This window comes from Bubalus bubalis, chromosome 15 (assembly GCF_019923935.1).
Source record: "Bubalus bubalis isolate 160015118507 breed Murrah chromosome 15, NDDB_SH_1, whole genome shotgun sequence".
Taxonomy (NCBI): Eukaryota; Metazoa; Chordata; class Mammalia; order Artiodactyla; family Bovidae; genus Bubalus; species Bubalus bubalis.
Window position 1 is genome coordinate 55,951,336 of NC_059171.1, and position 22,301 is coordinate 55,973,636.

Consider the following 22,301-nt stretch of genomic DNA (forward strand, 5'->3'; position numbering starts at 1 on the left):
GTGATCAGATGGAATTCTTTGAGCAATCATTTTATTATGAAAAACAGAAAATGGTTCTGAATTTATGAAATTCTTTTCTCTACACTTAATCAATTTTCTCTGTATTTGATATATAATGCTTGTCAAAAGGCAAGAGGACATAAAAGTCATCTTAATACTCACTTGTGGAAACAGACTTCAGAGATACTAGTTAATTTCTCTCTGCTACTGGTGGCACTAATGTTCTGCTTTTTAAGAAAGGCTCGTGTGGGACATGCCTTTTGCCTCTGAGTTTAAAATTGAGGCAGTTCTTATCGAAAATAATTTTTCATTTTTAATCATTTCAACCTTTGAGGAAAAAATGGCATGTAAATTAAGTACACAACAAAGCCTGTTTACATAATTTTTTAATTAAAAATCTACTAACTCCTTGCATTCTGAGTTCTGATCTTCCAGCGTAAATATTCAGTCCTTCCCACCCTCAGAATGCACGCAGACAGCTCAGGTTCTGCCCTGTTCTAGTAGTAATACTCAAGTGCTGTTACTGGGGTTCTTCCTATCCTCCCAGGGCCTAGCACTGGGTCTGGCACACACCAGACATGCAGAGAAAGCTGAATTCTAATGTCTCAGGCAAATGCACCAAACGATTATCACTCTATCCTGATGTCACATCCATACTGATGTCCACCCTAAATGAGTGGACATCAGTAGGTCTTGACATACTAAGATTCAGTAAAAAAGAACTCCTCCCAGTGGAAACTAAAGAATGAGATCTTCTTTTGATAACTTAAAAGTAATTCTGGCACTATGTCTTGCGATAAATTAGATACTGAGAAAGCCATCACGTAAAAGGGCTGTAAAAAGAGCCAACTCATTTCACAGAGTTTGAGGTTAAAACACTAGATACTAGCTGGAAGTATGAAACTACTTATAATTATTTTTATATAATTTATTGGGACACAGCTTTCAAAAAAAATTCTCTCAAATCCAAGTTCAAAAGGCAAACCTTATGGGAATTTCCTCTTTAACTGCTTAGCATGGGAAAACTAAGGACTAGATTTTTAACAGATTTACTTCACTGTGAATGATATATACCAAGGAAGGATTATGTGGTAAACAATACAAAAAAGGTAAGTATTTTATGTGTTCAAGACAAAAATCACGTTTAGAGCTCTTCTATCTCCCAAGTCTAGACAAAGAGCAAACGTAAAAGTTCTTTAAACTGATCATGGTGGGATCTTTTGTGGGATGAATTAAAATGAATATAGTTGACCCCTCAACAACATGGTTTTGAACTGTGTGGGTCCACTTATATGTGGAACTTATATGTGGAATAGTCTGAGGTTGGTTGAATCCACGGACATGGAAGAACCAGGGATAGGAAGAACCATGGAGAAGAAGGGCCAACTATATATCCAGATTTTTGACCGTGGAGGGTTGTCAACCCTAACCCCACACTGTTCAAGGGTTAACTGTGCATTGCTACAGACCATACAGAAGAACTATTCTGAGATCTAAAACTTCAGGGTTTATACTTCAAATAAGAAATAGTAAAATGGAAACAAACTTAGGAAAAGCACATATCTGTATATCATTTCCATTCCTCCTGAACTGTTTTACAAAGAACAAACATGTTGCAATATGGAAATAATGTATATTATGCATCACTTTATACTAAATCCACTGGATCTGGATCTTGCCATAATTACAAAATCAAACAAAAATTCAAGCAAAAAAATGACAACATTCCAAGTGATTGTTATGAGCGCAGCTATGCATCTTAAAATCTATGATTACTTTGTAATAAGCAAAGATCAGTATTCAGAAGTTTCTTGAGACCTGACTTGTAGGAACAACATTCCATACTCTGGCCTACTAAACAACTAATTGCAGAAAGCTAGCCCAATGGTTAATTATCTTGATCATATTGAAGCAAAATAATCTAGTCTTTAAAAAACACTTTAATATAAACCTGTTCAAACTATGATCAACTGATATGTTTTAAGTGAAAAGAAAATCAATTTATGATATATAGATGTTTTTCATCCTCTTCACTATAAGATGGTGGCTTAAAGAGATTTTAGAAGTTTGAAACTGAACAAGATATAGCATTATTTGTAGAAAGGGACTCCTAATAGCAGCTAAGGATATAAAGATTCCCCCCAACTGGCTTCTCTATGTGCCTTTCCATTGATAACAATTTTTGTAGTAACCCCTTTGGTAATTTAACTCCTCCTCCTCTTCTGTTACCTCCATTAATATACAACTCTACATGCATCAAGCTAGTGTTCAAAAATCTTTACCCTGAATGTAAATCCTAACCTCTTGGGCATCTGATTTCTATTTGTTTCTCTAAAATTTTATATTATTATTCAATAAGTCTTACTCATACAGCCATTTTTTTTCCTACTGGTATTCTATCCATATTCTGAATATTCCTGCTTCTGTGCCTCTGTTTTAACTCTTTGTCTGAAAATTTTTCTCCTCTTTCTACTTCCTCAATATCTATTCCCTCTGAGGACCAGTTCAAGCTCCATAATCCTCTCACAAAGCTAGGAAGCTTGTCCACCAGAGCCTATACTTAGCCTTTTCCCCTCACAAATCCAAAAGCAACTTCATGTGATCATTTGGGTCTAATACTATTGATTAGATAAAATGAACACACTACTCACACGCTTATCTTTTTTTCCTCCTTAGATCTCCTTGAGGGATAGCCCAATTCAGAATACTGAAGTTTACTCATAGCAGACACTCAAATATGTCACCTTGAATGATCCCAAACAGCCAATAAAGTTAGAAAATTAAAATTTGTGAGAATCAATACTACAGTAATACCTTTTAGTTTCACTGTTAGTCATTTATCTTACAACTCTAGTTACATGGAACACAGCTGAGAGCCAAAAAGAAAAAAGGATTTCTAAGTAGCCAACTGAGCTGTCCAGGGCTCAAACATGGAATCTACGGTACTTTACTCAACTTAAAAATCTAGACCTGTGATCAAGGACTGCTGTTATCCAGGAAAAAGATTCTGAAGTTTACATGCAAGAGGAAGACTACTGGTTTGGATGACGGCAGGATTAACAAGCATCACAGTAATTTTTAGGCTGTCTTAGTGTCAACAGCAAGGATGGAGAAAAAGTCAACCAGGACTATTTAATTCTAGGTTTTTTAAGGGAATTTCATATAGAAACTTAAGAAGATTCTGAGAAGAAGAACAAAGGTTGCAAAGATCTAGGAGAGAAGAGATGTTGGATGCTTTAACAAATTTAAGCATATTTACTTTGCAAAAAGACTTAAGAGGATGTAACTGCTGACTTCAGATTCTTTTAACACTGTCATGTAAGAAAAACGGGAGACACAGGTGCGAGGGGGACATTAATGTAGAGCGACCTCAAGCAAAGCATTTATGCAAGGCACAATGTATGAAAAACATATTAAAGAACAGGAAGTAGTTTAGTTCACACTACAGTGAAGGATTTGGGTTGCACAAAAATGTTTTATTAGCTAAGGAAGCAAACTGGTTTCTGTAAAACAATCACTTCTGGAAAAGAAGAGAAACTATTAGTACAGAAGTAGAAAATATTTCCTTTTGGTTAGAGATCATTAATTAAAATCTCTAGGAAAGAAGGGAGTTTTCATATTTTACTTTCTCTTTTCTATGCAGTTTTGAAGTCTCGTTGCTTGACAGAACATAAATCCTGAAAGTTATGAGATGCTACAGGTTGGGGGTGGGGGAAACACTAAGAAATGGTGAATGCATAAATTTGCACTGCAGAAAGAGGAAACAAGAAAGCATAAAAACACAGAGTCCCATGTATGATTCTGGAACAGAGCAAGACAGATTTAGGGTTTCCCATTTTGGGATGACTGTGTGGCACATAGGAAAGATGAGGAAACCTAGGTCTCACGACAGCCTTCAGAAATTCGCTCGGCATTCTTGAGAATCCAGTCTGTGAGACTGAATATTCTTCAAGGTACCTTCCTTCAGTAATGGCATTAAAGGTGACAGGTGAGACACTAAGACTGCAAGATTAGGAAGAAAAAAAAGACCAGAGGCACGTGGCAGTAAAATTCCCTGTATTTTCCATTTCATTTACTAGTTTAGAGATATGCTGTTTGTCGCCCTAAACCTTTTGGGTTTTCTCAACTGGGGTTCAGAATTAAGTCCTAATTGCCCTAAGGTAGTGGTGCTTACACTGACCTGGACCCCTGGGAGTCCCTGAGACTCCTGAAGGGCCCATGAGGTCCTCCATTCCCCAACTATCTATTTGTGTGAGGTTGTATTCTCTTCATCAGTTCAGTTTAGTTGCTCAGCTGTGTCTGACTCTTTGCGATCCCATGGACTGCAGCACGCCAGGCCTCCCTGTCCATTACCAACTCCCAGAGTTTACTCAAGCTCATGTCCATCGAGTCGGTGATGCTGTCCAGTAGCATACTAGGCACCTACTGACCTGGGGAGTTCATATTTCAGTGTCCTATCTTTTTGCCTTTTCATACTGTTCATGGGGTTCTCAAGGCAAGAATACTGAAGTGGTTTCCATTCCCTTCTCCAGTGGACCACATTTTGTCAGAACTCTCCACCATGACCCATCCGTCTTGGGTAGCCCTACACGGCATGGCTCATAGTTTCATTGAGTTAGACAAGGCTGTGGTCCATGTGATTAGATTGGTTAGTTTTCTGTGACTGTGGTTTTCAGTCTGTCTGCCCTCTGATGGAGAAGGATAAGAGGCTTATGGAAGCTTCCTGATGGGAGGGACTGACTGAGGGGGAAACTGGTTCTTGTTCTGATGGGCGGGGCCATTCTCTTCATAGACTTCAAGAAAACAACACACAAAAGACTTGATGCAGAGGGCGACACAAGAAACCAGCTGTCTTCTACTAAGCAGAATGTAAAAATTTTCAAAATGTAACAAAATGACACTTCACACTGGAAAATAGCTTTTTGTCTTGGGAAAACGGTCAATTTCCATAAAAATTGCATTGTTTACGCTAATATACAATGAGTTTATCAGGGTTATTCTACAATCAATTAATAATAAACTGTTTAATAAGTTTCTCAGCTTTAATCTCTAGTGATAAGCCACGTAAGCAAAGGCTCTTTGAGGTCTCTACATATCAAATGTATACAATAAAGTACTTATCTTTTATGCAGAAGATAGGAAAATAAAGAAAAACAGTCAGGCAAATAACTTTCCGTGGTTCAGGTGAGAAACTGCCATTAAAAACTAGGTGACAGGATACCGAACTGGCATTCGATGAACGTAAATGACAGGATCGGGAGCAAGGTAGCATCAAGTGCTCAGGACTAAATCATACTTCTAGAATAAACTAATAAACTATCAGATCAAGTGACTATGGTACTGCCATTCATATATTTTAACTCACATGTATACTTTAGACATACTGCTTGTTTTTCTTAAAAACATAGTTTCTGGAGCATTTCTATTTAGATCCCATAGCCTGAGAATTTGCTCAAATATGTTCCCCTACACCTGACACCTGGGTACCTCTGTTGAAAATACTGCATGATAAAAATGAATCTTTTCTGTTACCACATTTTATGTCATGGTTGCAAGAACGTCAGTGTCTAACAAACCATAAGAGTCATAAGATAACAATAAAACTGAACAAACACACAACAATGTACTTTTATAAAATGACTTTACTGAGGTCATACAAGGTATTTTCGCTATACTTACCGTATCCCATATCTGAAGTTTTATCTGTTTTCCATCAATAGTTATCATTCGAGCACCAAACTCAACACCTGAATAAAACAGAAAGTGTTTTGTTAGGCAAATTAGTGGGAATATACTTCACATTAAGGATTTTTTTAAAAAAGGGTATTTCTAGGACATGCTATGCCACATAATACACAGATTAACAAATACAGCTCCCATCCTTAGAAAATGTATAAGTTAAGGCAGAGATATTCATAAGACATTGGCTAAGAATATAATTAAATACTAAGGTACCTGAGTCTTGTGTAGTCAAGACACCAACTGTGCCCTTCATGTTTTGCAGGCTCAATAATATTAAAAATAATTAGAAATGAGATTCAAGAACCAATTTCTTAAAAACTGTTAATGTGGTTTAACAATAACTAAAATGGACAGATGAATTTCAACATCATAGTCTTAGTTCCATCATGGGTTATCAACTAGGAAAGAAATCTTCAAGTTCATTCACTAGAGATGACCACTGTTTAAACATATTTTCAGAAATCTCACCATGAATAAATACACATAGAAGCATACAGTTTTATATAAATGGGAATACACAAATGCTGTCCTGCAATTTGCTTTTCAGTCACTATGTCATAAACATTATTCCATACCACAAAGTACTTTTTCAATAAAAAAATTATATAAAACTATACTATTATTTTTAATGGCCACATAATAGTCCTGTGTGTTATGTATCTTTAGATATACATGCCTTTTATTAAGCTGGTACTCTATTGCTACAAATTTTGGTTGTTTCCAAATCTTCACTAAGTAGTTAATGCTGAAATGAATTTTCTGCATATATTTTTCAACTTATGATTATGATTTTTGGCAAATTACAGGATACAGGATTGCAGGTTAAGGGAATACAAACTTTACACTTATCAGCTAGCTTACAACTTTGGCTTTTTCCCTCGCATTTAGCATCTTTTGAAAATACTCATTCAATCATCAAAATAGGAGGAGGAGAAAAAGAGGGTATAATTTCAGAAGAGCAAACAGCTGTGAAGGAGACTCTGCAAGAAGTCTATCACTTACATTACACCAAATCATTACTGCTTGGAGTGTGTTCTTTCAGTATTTAGATCAGAGTCAGGGTGACGGGGAGACACACATGGTCCCCAGAAACCAGATGTCATCCTGGCAGAAAAACAGCTTTTAGTTGCCCAGGGAAGGGCACACTGCCCAGTGCCAGAATTTCACTTCAGCATCTCCTATAATTCCCCCAACTGTGATCAGGAAGGTGAGATAGAAAGGTGATTTACCCTTTCAGGATATGTAACTTGATTGAGTTTTTATTCTGTATTTTATTATTTATTCCATACTAGGGGCAAAGTCAATACAAAGGAACTAATGGTATGTTTCTCAGACTCCGAAATACAGGAAAAGCACAGAGAAAAGACCTAGGAGTCAGGATGTACTAGAAAGAAAAATGCAAAACTGTACAATTAACCTCATATAAAACCACTACAGTGTTTACACATCTACCTATCTATATGCATATAGTCATATACCGTCTATGCCACAGTGTAGGGGGATACCCAAAACAACAATCCACCAGCTTACTCAGTGACATGAAAATGAGTGGCTGAGGAAAGAAACTAGCGGCTAAGGACAGTACAAATGCTCTTTGAAATGCTCACTATTTAAAAGGAATGTCCTAAAGTACAAAATTCTACAGATCAGCAAGATAGTTGACAAATTGGAAGCCTTTTCAAGAATCTATTGTAGCCACAGAGAGAAATCCTGTTTTACCTCCCATTGTCATGGAAAGGCTTTTAACCACAATCCAAAAACATCTGCATTGCTCAGTGGGATTTAAGATTTCTTAAATCCAATATGTAACGTCAAATTTGATGAAAAACAATGGCAAATTAGAAACAGACCCTTGACCGACACCATGGATGGATAGGCAAGCCAAGCAAGGACCAGCACCCTGAGCAGAAGGATGAAGGTACTCAAACTGACTGGCAACCATTCCGTCCTTTGATGGGAGGATGGCTGTTTTGGTTTCTGCTTTCCAGCCTCTTAGGATGCTTCACTCCTGCCCATTTCCAAGTCCACGTCCCCACCCTCTTGTGGAGTCTACATAAAACTCCAGACACTCTCATATCCCTAATAATCTAGACACTCTAATAACCCCTTTGCTTAACTTAACCCACAGTTGAGTTTTGGCATATTTAGCCCTTTATTCAAAGTATACAGACAGAGACTCAGTTCAGTTCAGTTCAGTCACTCAGTTGTGTCCGACTCTTTGTGACCCCATGAACTGCAGCACGCCAGGCCTCCCTGTCCATCACCAACTCCCGGAGTTCACCCAGATTCACGTCCATCGAGTCAGTGATACCATCCAGCCATCTCATCCTCTGTCGTCCCCTTCTCCTCCTGCCCCCAATCCCTCCCAGCGTCAGAGTCGTTTCCAATGAGTCAACTCTTCGCATGAGGTGGCCCAAGTACTGGAGTCTCAGCTTTAGCATCATTCCTTCCAAAGAACACCCAGGGCTGATCTCCTTCAGAATGGACTGGTTGGATCTCCTTGCAGTCCAAGGGACTCTCAAGAGTCTTCTCTAACACCACAGTTCAAAAGCATCAGTTCTTCGGCACTCAGCTTTCTTTACAGTCCAATTCTCACATCCATACATGACCACTGGAAAAACCATAGCCTTGACTAGACAGACCTTTGTTGGCAAAGTAATATCTCTGCTTTTGAATATGCTATCTAGGTTGGTCATAACTTTCCTTCCAAGGAGTAAGCATCTTTTAATTTCATGGCTGCAATCACCATTTGCAGTGATTTTGGAGCCCAGAAAAATAAAGTCTGACGGTTTCCACTGTTTCCTCATCTATTTCCCATGAAGTGATGGGACCAGATGCCATGATCTTCGTTTTCTGAATGTTGAGCTTTAAGCCAACTTTTTCACTCTCCACTTTCACTTTCATCAAGAGGCTTTTGAGTTCCTCTTCATTTTCTGCCATAAGGGTGGTGTCATCTGCATATCTGAGGTATTGATATTTCTCCCGGCAATCTTGATTCCAGCTTGTGCTTCTTCCAGCCCAGTGTTTCTCATGATGTACTCTGCATATAAGTTAAATAAGCAGGGTGACAATATACAGCTTTGCCGTACTCCTTTTCCTATTTGGAACCAGTCTGTTGTTCCATGTCCAGTTCTAACTGTTGTTTCCTGACCTGCATACAGGTTTCTCAAGAGGCAGGTCAGGTGGTCTGGTATTCCCATCTCTTTCAGAATTTTCCACAGTTTATTGTGATCCACACAGTCAAAGGCTTTGGCATAGTCAATAAAGCAGAAATAGATGTTTTTCTGGAACTCTTGCTTTTTCGATGATCCAGTGGATGTTGGCAATTTGGTCTCTGGTTCCTCTGCCTTTTCTAAAACCAGCTTGAACATCTGGAAGTTCACGGTTCACATATTGCTGAAGCCTGGCTTGGAGAATTTTGAGCATTACTTTACTAGCGTGTGAGATGAGCGCGATTATGTGGTAGTTTGAACATTCTTTGGCATTGCCTTTCTTTGGGATTGGAATGAAAACTGATCTTTTCCAGTCCTGTGGCCACTGCTGACTTTTCCAAATTTGCTGGCATATTGAGTGTAGCACTCTCATAGCATCTTTCAGGATTTGAAAGAGCTCAACTGGAATTACATCACCTCCACTAGATTTGTGGAGACTACTGAGGCTTAAAAAGTTTTCAAAGATTTTGCCTCTAAAAACACACCTAATTTAAAAACCATGTTATATGAAAATCAAGACTGTTTCTAAAGCAGGAAAATACAGAACGATTGCCATTTTAACTTCACGTATTAATAGGATCAGGACAGAGAACAAAAACAAGAGGCCGAGAAACTAGTTTTAAAAGGCTACTACTATATTATCCAGGAATGAGATAAGAAAAAACTGACAAGCACAGTTGATTACTGAAAAACTATGATTTCTGTTTTCCTATCAAGTGAAACAGAAACAAAGAATTCAAGTTTAGCTTCAAAGACATAACTCTTTCCAATTTACCTTCTCATAAATGGGTTCATTTAGTGCAGGCTTTACCTTTGTATTCTATGTGGTAAAAGAAAATGCTGAAAGCTGAAGTGTCCTAGAAATTTTAGAAACAAACAAAAACCCAAAACCTTACACATCTCCACTGGACTGTAAAAATTTTAAATCATTTTAGTTAAGTATATATTTGTATGTGTGTATGTGTGTGTGTGTGTGTGTGTGTGTGCTTAAGAAGCTCATTTAGAAAGTTTTCTTTTTTTTTTTTATGAGATAAACCATCATCCCCTACACCCTTGGGCCTTTCTTCCCAGACACATTTTCAATTAACAGCCAATTCTGGCTGCCAGAGAAATTATCCGTGGAGCCAAAGGCCAGGCCTCATTTACCTGACATTGTCAGGGAGTGATGCTTATTTTTTCAGATGTTACTCACTTTCAACCTTCCAGGACAAAACACTCTGAGGTAAATACACACTTTCTAAATTACCTCTGGATTGTGATCATCCTTGTAGAGTAAGTGCTTGCATCCTTGCATAGTAAACATTTATTTAGTATTTAACAATTGATACCAACTAATTGTGTGACCCTGAGCAAGTTACTGTACCTCTTCTGTTTTAGTTTTTCTTATTTGTAAATCGTATTAATGATACCCATCTCAAAATTTCTTCAAGATTAAGAGTTATTACATATGTGGAATCTAAGAAATGATACAAATGAACTTATTTATAAAAATGGAAATACAGACACAGAAAACAAACTTATGGTTATCAAAGGGGATGGGGGGTAGACATAAATTAGGAGTCTGGGATAAACACAGACACACTACTATATATAAAATAGGTGAACAACAGAGACCTACTGTATAGCACAGTACTCAAAATCTTGTAATAACCTATAATGGAAAAGAATCTGAAAAAGAACATATATATGTATATATGTATATATGTATAACTGATTCACTTTGCTGTACACTTGAAACTAACTTAACATTGTAAATTAGTTATACTTCAATTTAAAATAAAGTTATCACGTGCCTTAGTTACCATCTACTTACTTCCTGGCACACAGTTAAGTATTTTGTATGGATCCATTATTATTTCATACTATACTCCAAGATTTCTAACTAATGATGACATGTCACTCATGAGGTGACTACTGACGGCAATCCCAATGAGAAGGGGCCCCCTGCTGGAGCCAGGGCACGCGGAGGTATGGAGGCAGGGTGAGGCTGCTCCCCCGACATGGCACTGCCAAAGCAGACAGCAGGGCTGGTATCAAGTTAACAGCCGTAAGGAGCCCTCCTTAGACCATCTTGAGAAAAAAAAGGATCTACTCCTGGAACTCAGAAACTGCAGAAGTTCAAAACAGAGACTGGTGGGGAAGAAGGCTGATACTCCTAGAAACAAAACTATAGATACCAGCAAAAACAAAAGGTATAGATATTAGCTTAAGAAAAAATTATGACTTACAGATAAGGCCAAAATGTCTACCTAGAATATGCAAAATAATTAAACAATAATAATGGTGGGAAAAACCTGTTTACAATAGCAACAAAATCCATAAAATACAAAAATAATGTAAAAGCACAAGACCTTATGTAAAACTTTACTGAAGAGCATTTTAAAAGCTGGAATAAAAGAAAACATCTTATGTGTATAAATAGCTAATCTTTATACAGTAAAAACATAAACTGTCTCCAAACTAGTCCATAAATTTAATATATTTCCTACCAAATTTTAAAAGCCTCACTAAAACTTTTGCAATTTGGCAAACAGACTAAAGTTCAACTGGAGAAGAAATATACAAAAATAATTAAGAAAATTCAGAAAATTTTTTAGAAATTCAGAAAATTTTTAGAAAAGGAAAAACGTCAATCACACATTAAGTAATTAGAAAGTGACTGTAAATGCCAGTATGATACTGCCTCATGAAATAGGAAAAAAAAAAAAAAAAGGAAGAGTCCCCAAACAAGCTGATATATATACAGAGATTCAGCAGATAAGAAAGGCTAAATCAAATAGGAAAGAAAGAATGGCTTATTTAATTAATGGTGTGAGGCCACAAGTTATGTAGGGATTAAAGAAAATAACCTACATGGCCATATACCAGATGAAGTATAAATTTATAGTATGAAAAGAATATTTTAAAGAATATGTATATAATTCATACACACTAAAGGGGATCCCTTCTTCAGTAAGACTTGAAAGTCATAACAAAAAGCATCAATGAATTTGACTAAAGAAAACTATTAGTGGAGAGGGCAAAGATAAAAACACATAATTCAAAGAAAAGACACAGAGTGTTTCTTAAACATATTTTTAAAAGTTCAGCTGTACTTAAAACTAAAGAGTTAAAAAGTCAAATAGCGACTTTTCTCCCTCCAATTCACAAATATTAACATCATTCACAAGCTGCAGTCAAGGCAAAGGTAAGAAAGAACAGGTACTTTAGTACATCTGCGGAGAAAAAGCAAATGAGAACAGCTTTACATGTGTGTTTATAATATATTTAAAAACTCTAGAAGGTGATACACATACCAAATTCTTCACAGTGGTTGCTGGAGGGCCAAAGGCATGTTTACATGGGGAATTTAACTTTCTTTGGATTTTTACAGTGTTTTCATAACAATCACATGGAGAAGGCAATGGCAACCCACTCCAGTGTTCTTGCCTGGAGAATCCCAGGGACGGAGGAGCCTGGTAGGCTGCCGTCTATAGGGCTGCACAGAGTCGAACACGATTGATGCGACTTAGCAGCAGCAGCATAACAATCACAACCTGTCAGCAAAGTATCCTTATGTTCTAAGATCAGGAAAATGGTCTTTGTGAGATCTGAACCGGATGTTTCACAAGGTCTTTTAAGCTATCTTCCTAGTTCTCGGCAATGACATTCTAAATAACTTTATCAGAAAAGTGAACCCCAAATAAATGAGGCATACTTTTAATTGATCTATTGTGGGGCACGTGATATGGGAAACAACATGATCTTTTCCCCAAGAGTATACTTTCACTTTCAGCAGTCACTTCTTAGAGGCTGATGGTTTAAAGTGGGAGAGAGAGGAAGCAAGGTGTAATGAACATGTAAATAGCCTAGCTTCTGGATCAGTATTTGTCAAATTGTCCACTAGTAGGAAGTAAAATAAACATAGTGGGAATGAGTGGGCTATAACTAAGAGGGGGAACAAGGCAGCTGAGGGTATACACAGGAGTAATTATGACATAACTATAAGGCTTAGAATTAAAGCTGGGTAAGGGGAGAAGTAAGAAAGCAAGAGAGGTGAGAGTACAAAGATGGCAGAATCAATGGATTTTACACCTGATAGGGTAAATAAACTTTTAGCGTTAGGAACCAGGTGTGTGAGTTGAAAGGATGGCAGGGGTGGTCAGATAGCCAGTCGCATGAATCCAAGAGTAGTTCCAGACTCTGGTGACAGGTCCTGGGCAGGACTGTGCAGGTGAGGAGCTCAGTGGAAGCAGGATCTCAGAAGAAGTGCAAGTAAAGGAAGTGAGGGGCCAGGATGTGTGTGGGCATGTGCACAGGGTCAACAATATGAAGCCTATTTCCACCTGGGGAATCCACATACATACTCACAAAAGCCACTGATCCAGTGATTCTCAGCCTTTAAGGTTCATGTGAATCACCTGGAGACCCTGTTGAGCTGCAGAATGGGAGCCAGTAGATTCTATAACAACTCCCACACAATGCTGATGCTGCTGGTCCAGAGGAACAGCCCCTGAACCTTCCTCTGGATGGCAAGGCTGGAGTCTGGATCCTCAGTGAATTTGTGCCCAGGAAGCTATTTACAGATGGCTCTTTGATTCCCGGCATAACAATTCTCACTGAGATAGCAGTCAAAGGGTAAGGAACATTTTATATAGTCTTCCCTTGCCTTTTATTTCCTCTTTGCTATCAGTTAATAATTCTTCATCACGACCCAACTTTAACCTTGTCACCTTCCTCTATTCATCAGCAAAAGGCAAGTGTGCAGCACGATCAAGACACTGCCTCATGCCTACTTTAGAAATCATTCTACACTCCTAAAAAAAGTATGTACTAAGGATCTTCTAAATGATTTCTATGTCAGAAAAATAAATTCTTGTGAGGGGTGTCTTGAGTATAGTAGTTGGCATCCAACCAGAAAAATAGAAACCATACTTAAGCATTTAAAACAGAGGGGATTTAAAGTAGGGAACTGGTTATGTTGAAGGCAGGGCTGAGAAACCCAAGGAGTAGAAGGTAACGCAACCCAGAGATCAGCAACAGCCGGAAGCTGCTGCTGCTGTCCCCAAGCCGGGGGGCAGAGAGAGAAACCAGGATTTCCAGAGCCCAAGAACCTGACCACCAGTGACTCTGACAGGCAGGGGCATATACTGAAGCCATGGAGGACACACAGTAAACCCCGGCAGAGAGGGGAGAAGACCCTCGGCTTTTTCGCTTTTCTCCTCTGAACTCCCAGGGCCTCCCATCAGCGAGCCCAGAGGGAAGCCAGCCGGTGCAGTTACATGAGTTTTGGTTTGCTGAGAACTCCCTCCGACCTACATCCCCATCTCTCTTCGCAGCAGAGCCTATCCTCTGACAGCACCAAGGCTCAGGCCTATCCTCCCTACAGGGTGCTTCAATGAAAAGGAAGACGCTTTTGACAGCACCCTATAAAAAAAAAAAACCGGCTAGCTGTCTCAAGACTGAGTCATGCCTAAGAGGTGGCCTCAAGGTGCAGACCTATTAAAGAACAGATCCTACAAAAAAGGAGCTCACCCAAGTTAAAACACATCATGAGAACCAGCATGAAAGAGCAACACCTGCCCTACCCATCATTAGCAGATATAATTAAAACTACCAAGATGAAAATGGAATCTGCATGTTCTTACTATAAGTAGCCAGTAAGGAAAGATGTTTAATATATGCACAAAGTACATTAGGCTTGGGTGAATACCATCAACTGATCTAATAATCTGATTTATAAACTGTATCTTCGATTTGGCACTTTAAAAATACACACGACATGAGAATCAACTTGTTATGAATAGTGAGTTAATGATACCTCTAGAAAACAAGGAGACACTGGCTGAAAATACACATTAAGCTATCAGTTGCAAACTTTAGATTTCCAATTACCTTATTTATACACGGTTGACTCATCTCTATTGCAGCCATAGAAGAAGAAATCTAGACTCTTTAGCTTTTGGGGTGTAATTTTTTAAAAACAGATTAAGAACCCTGAAAGAGCACACTTACTTAAAGTTTTTAGTTTTTCACTTAATTTTATACTTTTGCATATTAATGAATAATATCACTAAAAACAACCAGTAGAGCTAACAGTAATAATAGCTAAAATTTGTTGACCATCTCTTACCAGGAACTCTCATTTATTCTTCACAATTGAGGAAACTAAAAATTGCTTGATGGTAGTTTTCTGGGTTAATAATTACAGGCAGGCCTGGAGCACTTACCACACTGCTAGGCACTGTTTCAATGCATCACATTTATTAACTCACTGTTCATAACGATTCTGTGAGATGGTCCTACTACTTTCCTCATTTTACAGACAAAGAAGCTGAGGCATGGAGTGGGGAAGGGGTGTGTCCAGCTAGTGGCAGAGCCCTGAGCAGAACTGCAACAAACCGGTCCACAGTCTCTGCTGTTACCCACCGGTCTTGAGATACACTGAGATACACTGTCTCTCGATCTTCTGTTCCATCGTCAAATACAATCAAGATCAAGTATGACTGTCTGCTGCATTCCAACCACTCTTATAGAGTTGTGTAGTATTATTTTTACTGTAGATACAGTTATTTTAAACCCAGTGATGGAGACGAGACTCCAGTACAGCAACAGATCTAGCTTCACTGATTTCTGACTCCTTACTAATGCAATGAGCCCTCTAGCATATTCCATGTCCTCTACCCCAAACTTGTGAATGTGTCTCCTCTCTTTACAACACTTACCAATAGTAAGGTCATGCACTGGCTGAAACCTCTTGTCTGTAAACTGTAGCAATAAGCATGATTTACCAACACCTGAAAATTAAAAAAAAAAAAAAAAAAGTTAAGAGAAAAACTCACAGAAATTAAGAAATACTTCATAAAAGCACTTGGAAGAGAGACATTCAGGGTTCCCAGTGCTCTGAGAGCAACGTGCCATGCTTTCTCAGTGCTCTACCACTGATCTGAGTGAAAGGTGGTGACCAATCCAAAACAGCCTTTGCATCCTTCATGTTCATTCAGCATTTCAACCTGAAAGATGGGAGTGGCAGGAACTCCCGGAAAACAACCAAGCAGCCCCTACCCCAGGATTCATGCAGGGAAGTGTTCCTGCACTCTTGCTTTTTCTGTAGTAGTGAAAACATTTAAAAAAACACAGCACTTTCCTCTTTTTATAGTTTACCTTGGTCTCGGAGAACAAGTAAAGAAACAAGAAGTAAGTGTCTGGGATCTACTTTAGTGGGAAAAGCTGCTTGTTCTACCTTCTGGCTGATTCACTTTGAAAGTGAAAGTCGCTCAGTCAGGTCCAACTCTTTGCAACCCCATGGACTACACATTCCATGGAATTCTCCAGGCCAGAATACTGGAGTGAGTGGCCTTTCCCTTTTCTAGGGGATCTTCCCAGCCCAGGTCTCCCACATTACGGTGGATAGATTCTTTACCAGATGAGTCACTAGGGAAGCGCTGATTCACTTTGGAATCGACTTTAATCTGAATGGCATTCCTTCACTCTTATCACTGAAGTCTTGAATAACTTCCCAATTTTCAAATTAAAGGCAAAATTTCTATATATATGCTACTTGCCCTCTGAAGAGAACTGAATTTCACACCACTTCCTACTCATTTTCAGGCCTATAACCTTACAGGAGACCAAATCTGCTTACTTGGTAGCATCGTGCACTTATGAAACACAAAGGCAGTCATCATTCATTCATCCATTCACTTATTCAAAAAGTCTCTGCTGAATGCTAACTATGCACATGGAAAACTGATTCGCTTGCTTCCTTACAGTCTAGCACAGGGAGAGAAATTAAGCAGAACAAATGCCCAAATAATCTGTATGAACCGTAACTTAAAATAATCATAATAACTGCCATCTGAAAGAAAAAAATAAAGTACTATGAAGAAGAGTAACAGAACAGACTTCATTTAGACTGAAGGGCTGAAGAAGGTCTTTCTTAAATGACAAACTGAACGGTTCAATGTCTTCTATGTTATTCACTCAATGAGAGAAGGACAATGAATACCTTGTCACTTGCTACCTGTCTTAAGGCAGAGAGAAGTCACTCAATCATTTTGCTGAATGACTGGCCCTAGTGTCAAGTGTCAAAATGAACAATAACAAATCAAAGATAAATTCTGTGTGTGTGTAAGTTATATAAGTTCTGTGTGTGTGTGTGTGTGTATATATATAGTGCTTTTTTTTTTTTTTTTTTAAACTTTTGTTTCTTTTAAAAAATGTTTTGGCCTTAAGGGGCAGCATTATGAGATCTCAGTTCCCCTTGTGGTGGAAGCACGGATTCTTAACCACTGGACCACCAGAGAAGTCCCCCATATGGCTGTGTTTTAGGAAGTATTTTATTTGTTCAAAGTTTTTTGAATGTTTTAAGATTCTAGTTAACTGAAAATAAGTTGGAATTTCAAAACATTTGACTTTTTTTCTCTTGTATTCACAACTTCTCTTTTACATTACAAAAGGCACAAACCCATTAGATTTTTAATACCCCTTCAACAGCCTTGCAGGTCTAGGAGAGAAAGGAAAATTATTAAGTGTTAAAGTACAAAATAGGTGAGCAACTGAGATATGAATCTTCCGTTCTGCTTTTAAGAAGAGACTTTATTTTTAGGAGCAGTTTTCGGTTCATAGCGAAACTGAGCACAAAGTACAGAAGACCCCACAGCCTCCCTCCGCACGGGAGCACAGCCCCTGCACTACCAGCCTCCCGCACCAGAGCTGTAACGCTTGTCACAACTGATGAACCTGCCTCGACACTGGCGCTCAAAGTCCACAGTTCTTATCTGGGTTCATTCTCGGTGTTCTCCACCCTATGGATTTTGACAAATGTATCATGTATCCACGGTTACAGTGTCACACAGAACTTTCACTGCCCTAAAAATCCCCAGTGCTCTATCAGTCCTGCCCCCGCACCACTCATCTTTTTACTGCTCCGGAGTCCTGCCTCTCTCTGACTGTCGTATGGCTGGAATCATACGGTATGTAGCTTTTCCAGATTGGCTTCTTTCACTTAGCAATATGCACTTAAGATTCTTCTTTTTTCTTCATTTCTATTTTTAGCATTCAAAATTTCCCCATATGGTAGAGAAAAAAGTTATAATTAGAAATCACAGATTTTATTACTGAGGGACCTCAAGAATCATCTCACAGTCTGGTAATTACTTCAGTAATACAAGAACCTGAAACCTTCTTCTTATCTCACAACAGAGTATGGACTGCTCTGGTAATAGCAATACCACTTACTCTGGCCAAGTACTGACCTCACTTTTAAGACACCACATTCTTTCTTCAGGTAATCAAAGGATCTTTCAAAGCAGAGAATATATCCAAGTGCCACTATGGTGTTTCCCAGGTCTCCTTAGTCAGCCACCTATTGATCATTTGTCAGGATCAGTTAAGTTTCCAGATAGCTTATCTTATTCAATATATGTTGACTTATACTATTTTAATTCTGGATAAAATACTTGGGGGTTCTGGCTCACAATCACGAACACTTTTCTAAACTGCCAATTTGAATTAGCTAGGCTTTTTCTCAGTCCTCATTTATTTGACCCAGAAACATGATCTATTTATGCCATAAAATATTTCTATAAAATTTATCTACCTACAACCTCCTTAAAAATGACCACTTCTGGCTTTTTCAGGCTTCAATCATCTTCTTGGTCACTTAATTCTGTGACAACGGTTCCTCTTCTTAAATACTGGAGGTTTCACAACCATTTCATCTTTGGTTATCTTTTCTCTTCAGCTGACAGAACTAACCCAGTCCTACAGGCCCAACATTCATCTATAAATTAGTGATTACCAATTGGAAGTGGTCAAACAGGAGATGTCAAGAGTGAATGTCGACATTCTAGGAATCAGCGAACTGAAATGGACTGGAATGGGTGAATTTAACTCAGATGACCATTATATCTACTACTGCGGGCAGGAATCCCTTAGAAGAAATGGAGTAGCCATCATGGTCAACAAGAGAGTCCGAAATGCAGTACTTGGGATGCAATCTCAAAAACCACAGAATGATCTCTGTTCGTTTCCAAGGCAAACCATTCAGTATCACAGTAATCCAAGTCTATGCCCCAACCAGGAATGCTGAAGAAGCTGAAGTTGAACGGTTCTATGAAGACCTACAAGACCTTTTAGAACTAACACCCAAAAAAGAGGTCTTTTTCATTATAGGGGACTGGAATGCAAAAGTAGGAAGTCAAGAAATACCTGGAGTAACAGGCAAATTTGGCCTTGGAATACGGAATGAAGCAGGGCAAAGACTAATAGAGTTTTGCCAAGAAAATGCACTGGCCATAGCAAACACCCTCTTCCAACAACACAAGAGAAGACTTTACACATGGACATCACCAGATGGTCAACACCGAATCAGATTGATTATATTCTTTGCAGCCAAAGATGGAGAAGCTCTATACAGTCAGCAAAAACAAGACCGGGAGCTGATTGTGGCTCAGATCATGAACTCCTTATTGCCAAATTCAGGCTTAAATTGAACAAAGTAGGGAAAACCACTAGACCATTCAGGTATGACCTAAATCAAATCCCTTATGATTATACAGTGGAAATGAGAAATAGATTTAAGGGACTAGATCTGATAGAGTGCCCGATGAACTATGGAATGAGGTTCGTGACATTGTACAGGAGACAGGGATCAAGACCATCCCCATGGAAAAGAAATGCAAAAGAGCAAAATGGCTGTCTGGGGAGGCCTTACAAATAGCTATGAAAAGAAGAGAAGCGAAAAGCAAAGGAGAAAAGGAAAGATAAAAGCACCTGAATGAGGAGGTCCAAAGAATAGCAAGAAGAGATAAGAAAGACTTCCTCAGCAATCAATGCAAAGAAATAGAGGAAAACAACAGAATGGGAAAGACTAGAGATCTCTTCAAGAAAATTAGAGATACCAAGGGAATATTTCATGCAAAGATGGGCTCGATAAAGGACAGAAATGGTATGGACCTCACAGAAGCAGAAGATATTAACAAGAGGTGGCAAGAATACACAGAAGAACTGTATAAAAAAGATCTTCACGACCCAGATAATCACGATGGTGTGATCACTGACCTAGAGCCAGACATCCTGGAATGTGAAGTCAAGTGGGCCTTAGAAAGCATCACTACGAACAAAGCTAGTGGAGGTGATGGAATTCCAGTTGAGCTACTTCAAATCCTGAAAGATGATGCTCTGAAAGTGCTACACTCAATATGCCAGCAAATTTGGAAAACTCAGCAGTGGCCACAGGATGGGAAAAGGTCAGTTTTCATTCCAATCCCAAAGAAAGGCAATGCCAAATAATGCTCAAACTACCGCACAATTGGACTCATCTCACACGCTAGCAAAGTAATGCTCAAAATTCTCCAAGCCACGCTTCAGCAGTACATGAACCGTGAACTTCCAGATGTTCAAGCTGGTTTTAGAAAAGGCAGAGGAACCAGAGATCAAATTGCCAGCATCCGCTGGATCATAGAAAAAGCAAGAGAGTTCCAGAAAAACATCTATTTCTGCTTTATTGACTATGCCAAAGCCTTTGACTGTGTGGATCACAATAAACTGTGGAAAATTCTGAAAGAGATGGGAATACCAGACCACCTGACCTGCCTCTTGAGAAACCTGTATGCAGGTCAGGAAGCAACAGTTAGAACTGGACATGAAACAACAGACTGGTTCCAAATAGGAAAAGGAGTATGTCAAGGCTATATATTGTCACCCTGCTTATTTAACTTATATGCAGAGTACATCATGAGAAACGCTGGGCTGGAAAAAGCACAAGCTGGAATCAAGATTGCGGGGAGAAATATCAATAACCTCAGATATGCAGATGACACCACCCTTATGGCAGAAAGTGAAGAGGAACTAAAAAGCCTCTTGATGAAAGTGAAAGTGAAGAGTGAAAAAGTTGGCTTAAAGCTCAACATTCAGAAAACGAAGATCATGGCATCTGATCCCATCACTTCATGGGAAATAGATGGGGAAACAGTAGAAACAGTGTCAAGACTTTATTTTTTTGGGCTCCAAAATCACTGCAGATGGTGACTGCAGCTATGAAATTAAAAGATGCTTACTCCTTGGAAGGAAAGTTATGACCAACCTAGATAGCATATTCAAAAGCAGAGACATTACTTTGCCAACAAAAGTCTGTCTAGTCAAGGCTATGGTTTTTCCTGTGGTCATGTATGGATGTGAGAGTTGGACTGGGAAGAAAGCTGAGCACCGAAGAAAGATGCTTTTGAACTGTGGTGTTGGAGAAGACTCTTGAGAGTCCCTTGGACTGCAAGGAGATCCAACCAGTCCATCCTGAAGGAGATCAGCCCTGGGATTTCTTTGGAAGGAATGATGCTAAGGCTGAAACTCCAGTACTTTGGCCACTTCACGAGAAGAGTTGACTGATTGGAAAAGACTCTGATGCTGGGAGGGATTGGGGGCAGGAGGAGAAGGGGACGACAGAGGATGAGATGGCTGGATGGCATCACCGACTTGATAGACATGAGTCTGAGTGAACTCCGGGAGTTGGTGATGGACAGGGAGGCCTGCGTGCTGCGATTCATGGGGTTGCAAAGAGTTGGACACGACTGAGCGACTGAACTGAACTGAAACCCATCTCTCCAGCCACCATCTTAATTAATTTCATTCTCATTATATCCAACTGCCTTCTGAACATGTCCACTTTAACTCTTTCAGGTTGGTAATGCAAACTTGTAAAACCTAATCCATTCTGTTCCATGTTCCTGCCGACCATTTTCCCAACAACTCAAGAGTCACCTTCAGTATTTCTTTATCTCTGAAGTTGGTTCCCAATGGATCACATCAACAAGAAAATCTCATAATTCCTTTTCTTCCTACAGCTAATGGCTCACCAATCTCATCAGTTTCCTCAGAAATACCTTCAATTCCATGCTTTCCCCTTTTAATCCTCAGTGCTCCAGTTCTGGCTCTCAATAAGACATGGTCTTTCTGCCTTCAACCTTTGCCTCAAATCTATTTGTATAAACCTCTGAAAATTTTTGCTAAAATGCACATATATAAAATTTAAGCCCTCCAAAATAGTAAACAACGTTCTTTGAGAAACTGTTATCCTAACAGATCATATTATCACACCACAGTCTAGAGAGCCTGTGGTGAAGCACAACACATCAACTTCTGTCCTCTGAAATGACACCACATTCTTCCTCTGGCATCTCTTACCAAGGAACTTGTCACTCCTTGGCAACTCTAAACTCATGCTTAGGGATTCCAATGCTTTCTTCACTAAAGCATTCCTATTCCAAAGATGCTATCAATCCCCATGCAGAATTAATATGGGGATTAGTTCCTTGGGTTTCCATAGTATTTCCTTTATGCCTCAAAACCATGGTTAGAATCCTAGCTCTG

The 22,301-nt window shown here is 39.0% G+C and overlaps 1 protein-coding gene across 2 annotated transcripts in view; it reads right to left on the minus strand.

Annotated features, from left to right (window-relative positions):
- The window catches only part of RAB2A (RAB2A, member RAS oncogene family), a 69,944-nt gene that overhangs the window by 25,049 nt on the left and 22,594 nt on the right, over window positions 1–22,301 (minus strand). For both annotated transcript variants that reach the window (XM_025265363.2, XM_025265362.2), the window contains 2 exons: window positions 15,659–15,730; window positions 5,680–5,747 (listed from right to left, as the gene is read on the minus strand). In XM_025265363.2, coding sequence (XP_025121148.1) covers window positions 5,680–5,747; window positions 15,659–15,730 — 140 coding nt within the window. The remainder of the gene's footprint in view (window positions 1–5,679; window positions 5,748–15,658; window positions 15,731–22,301) is intronic.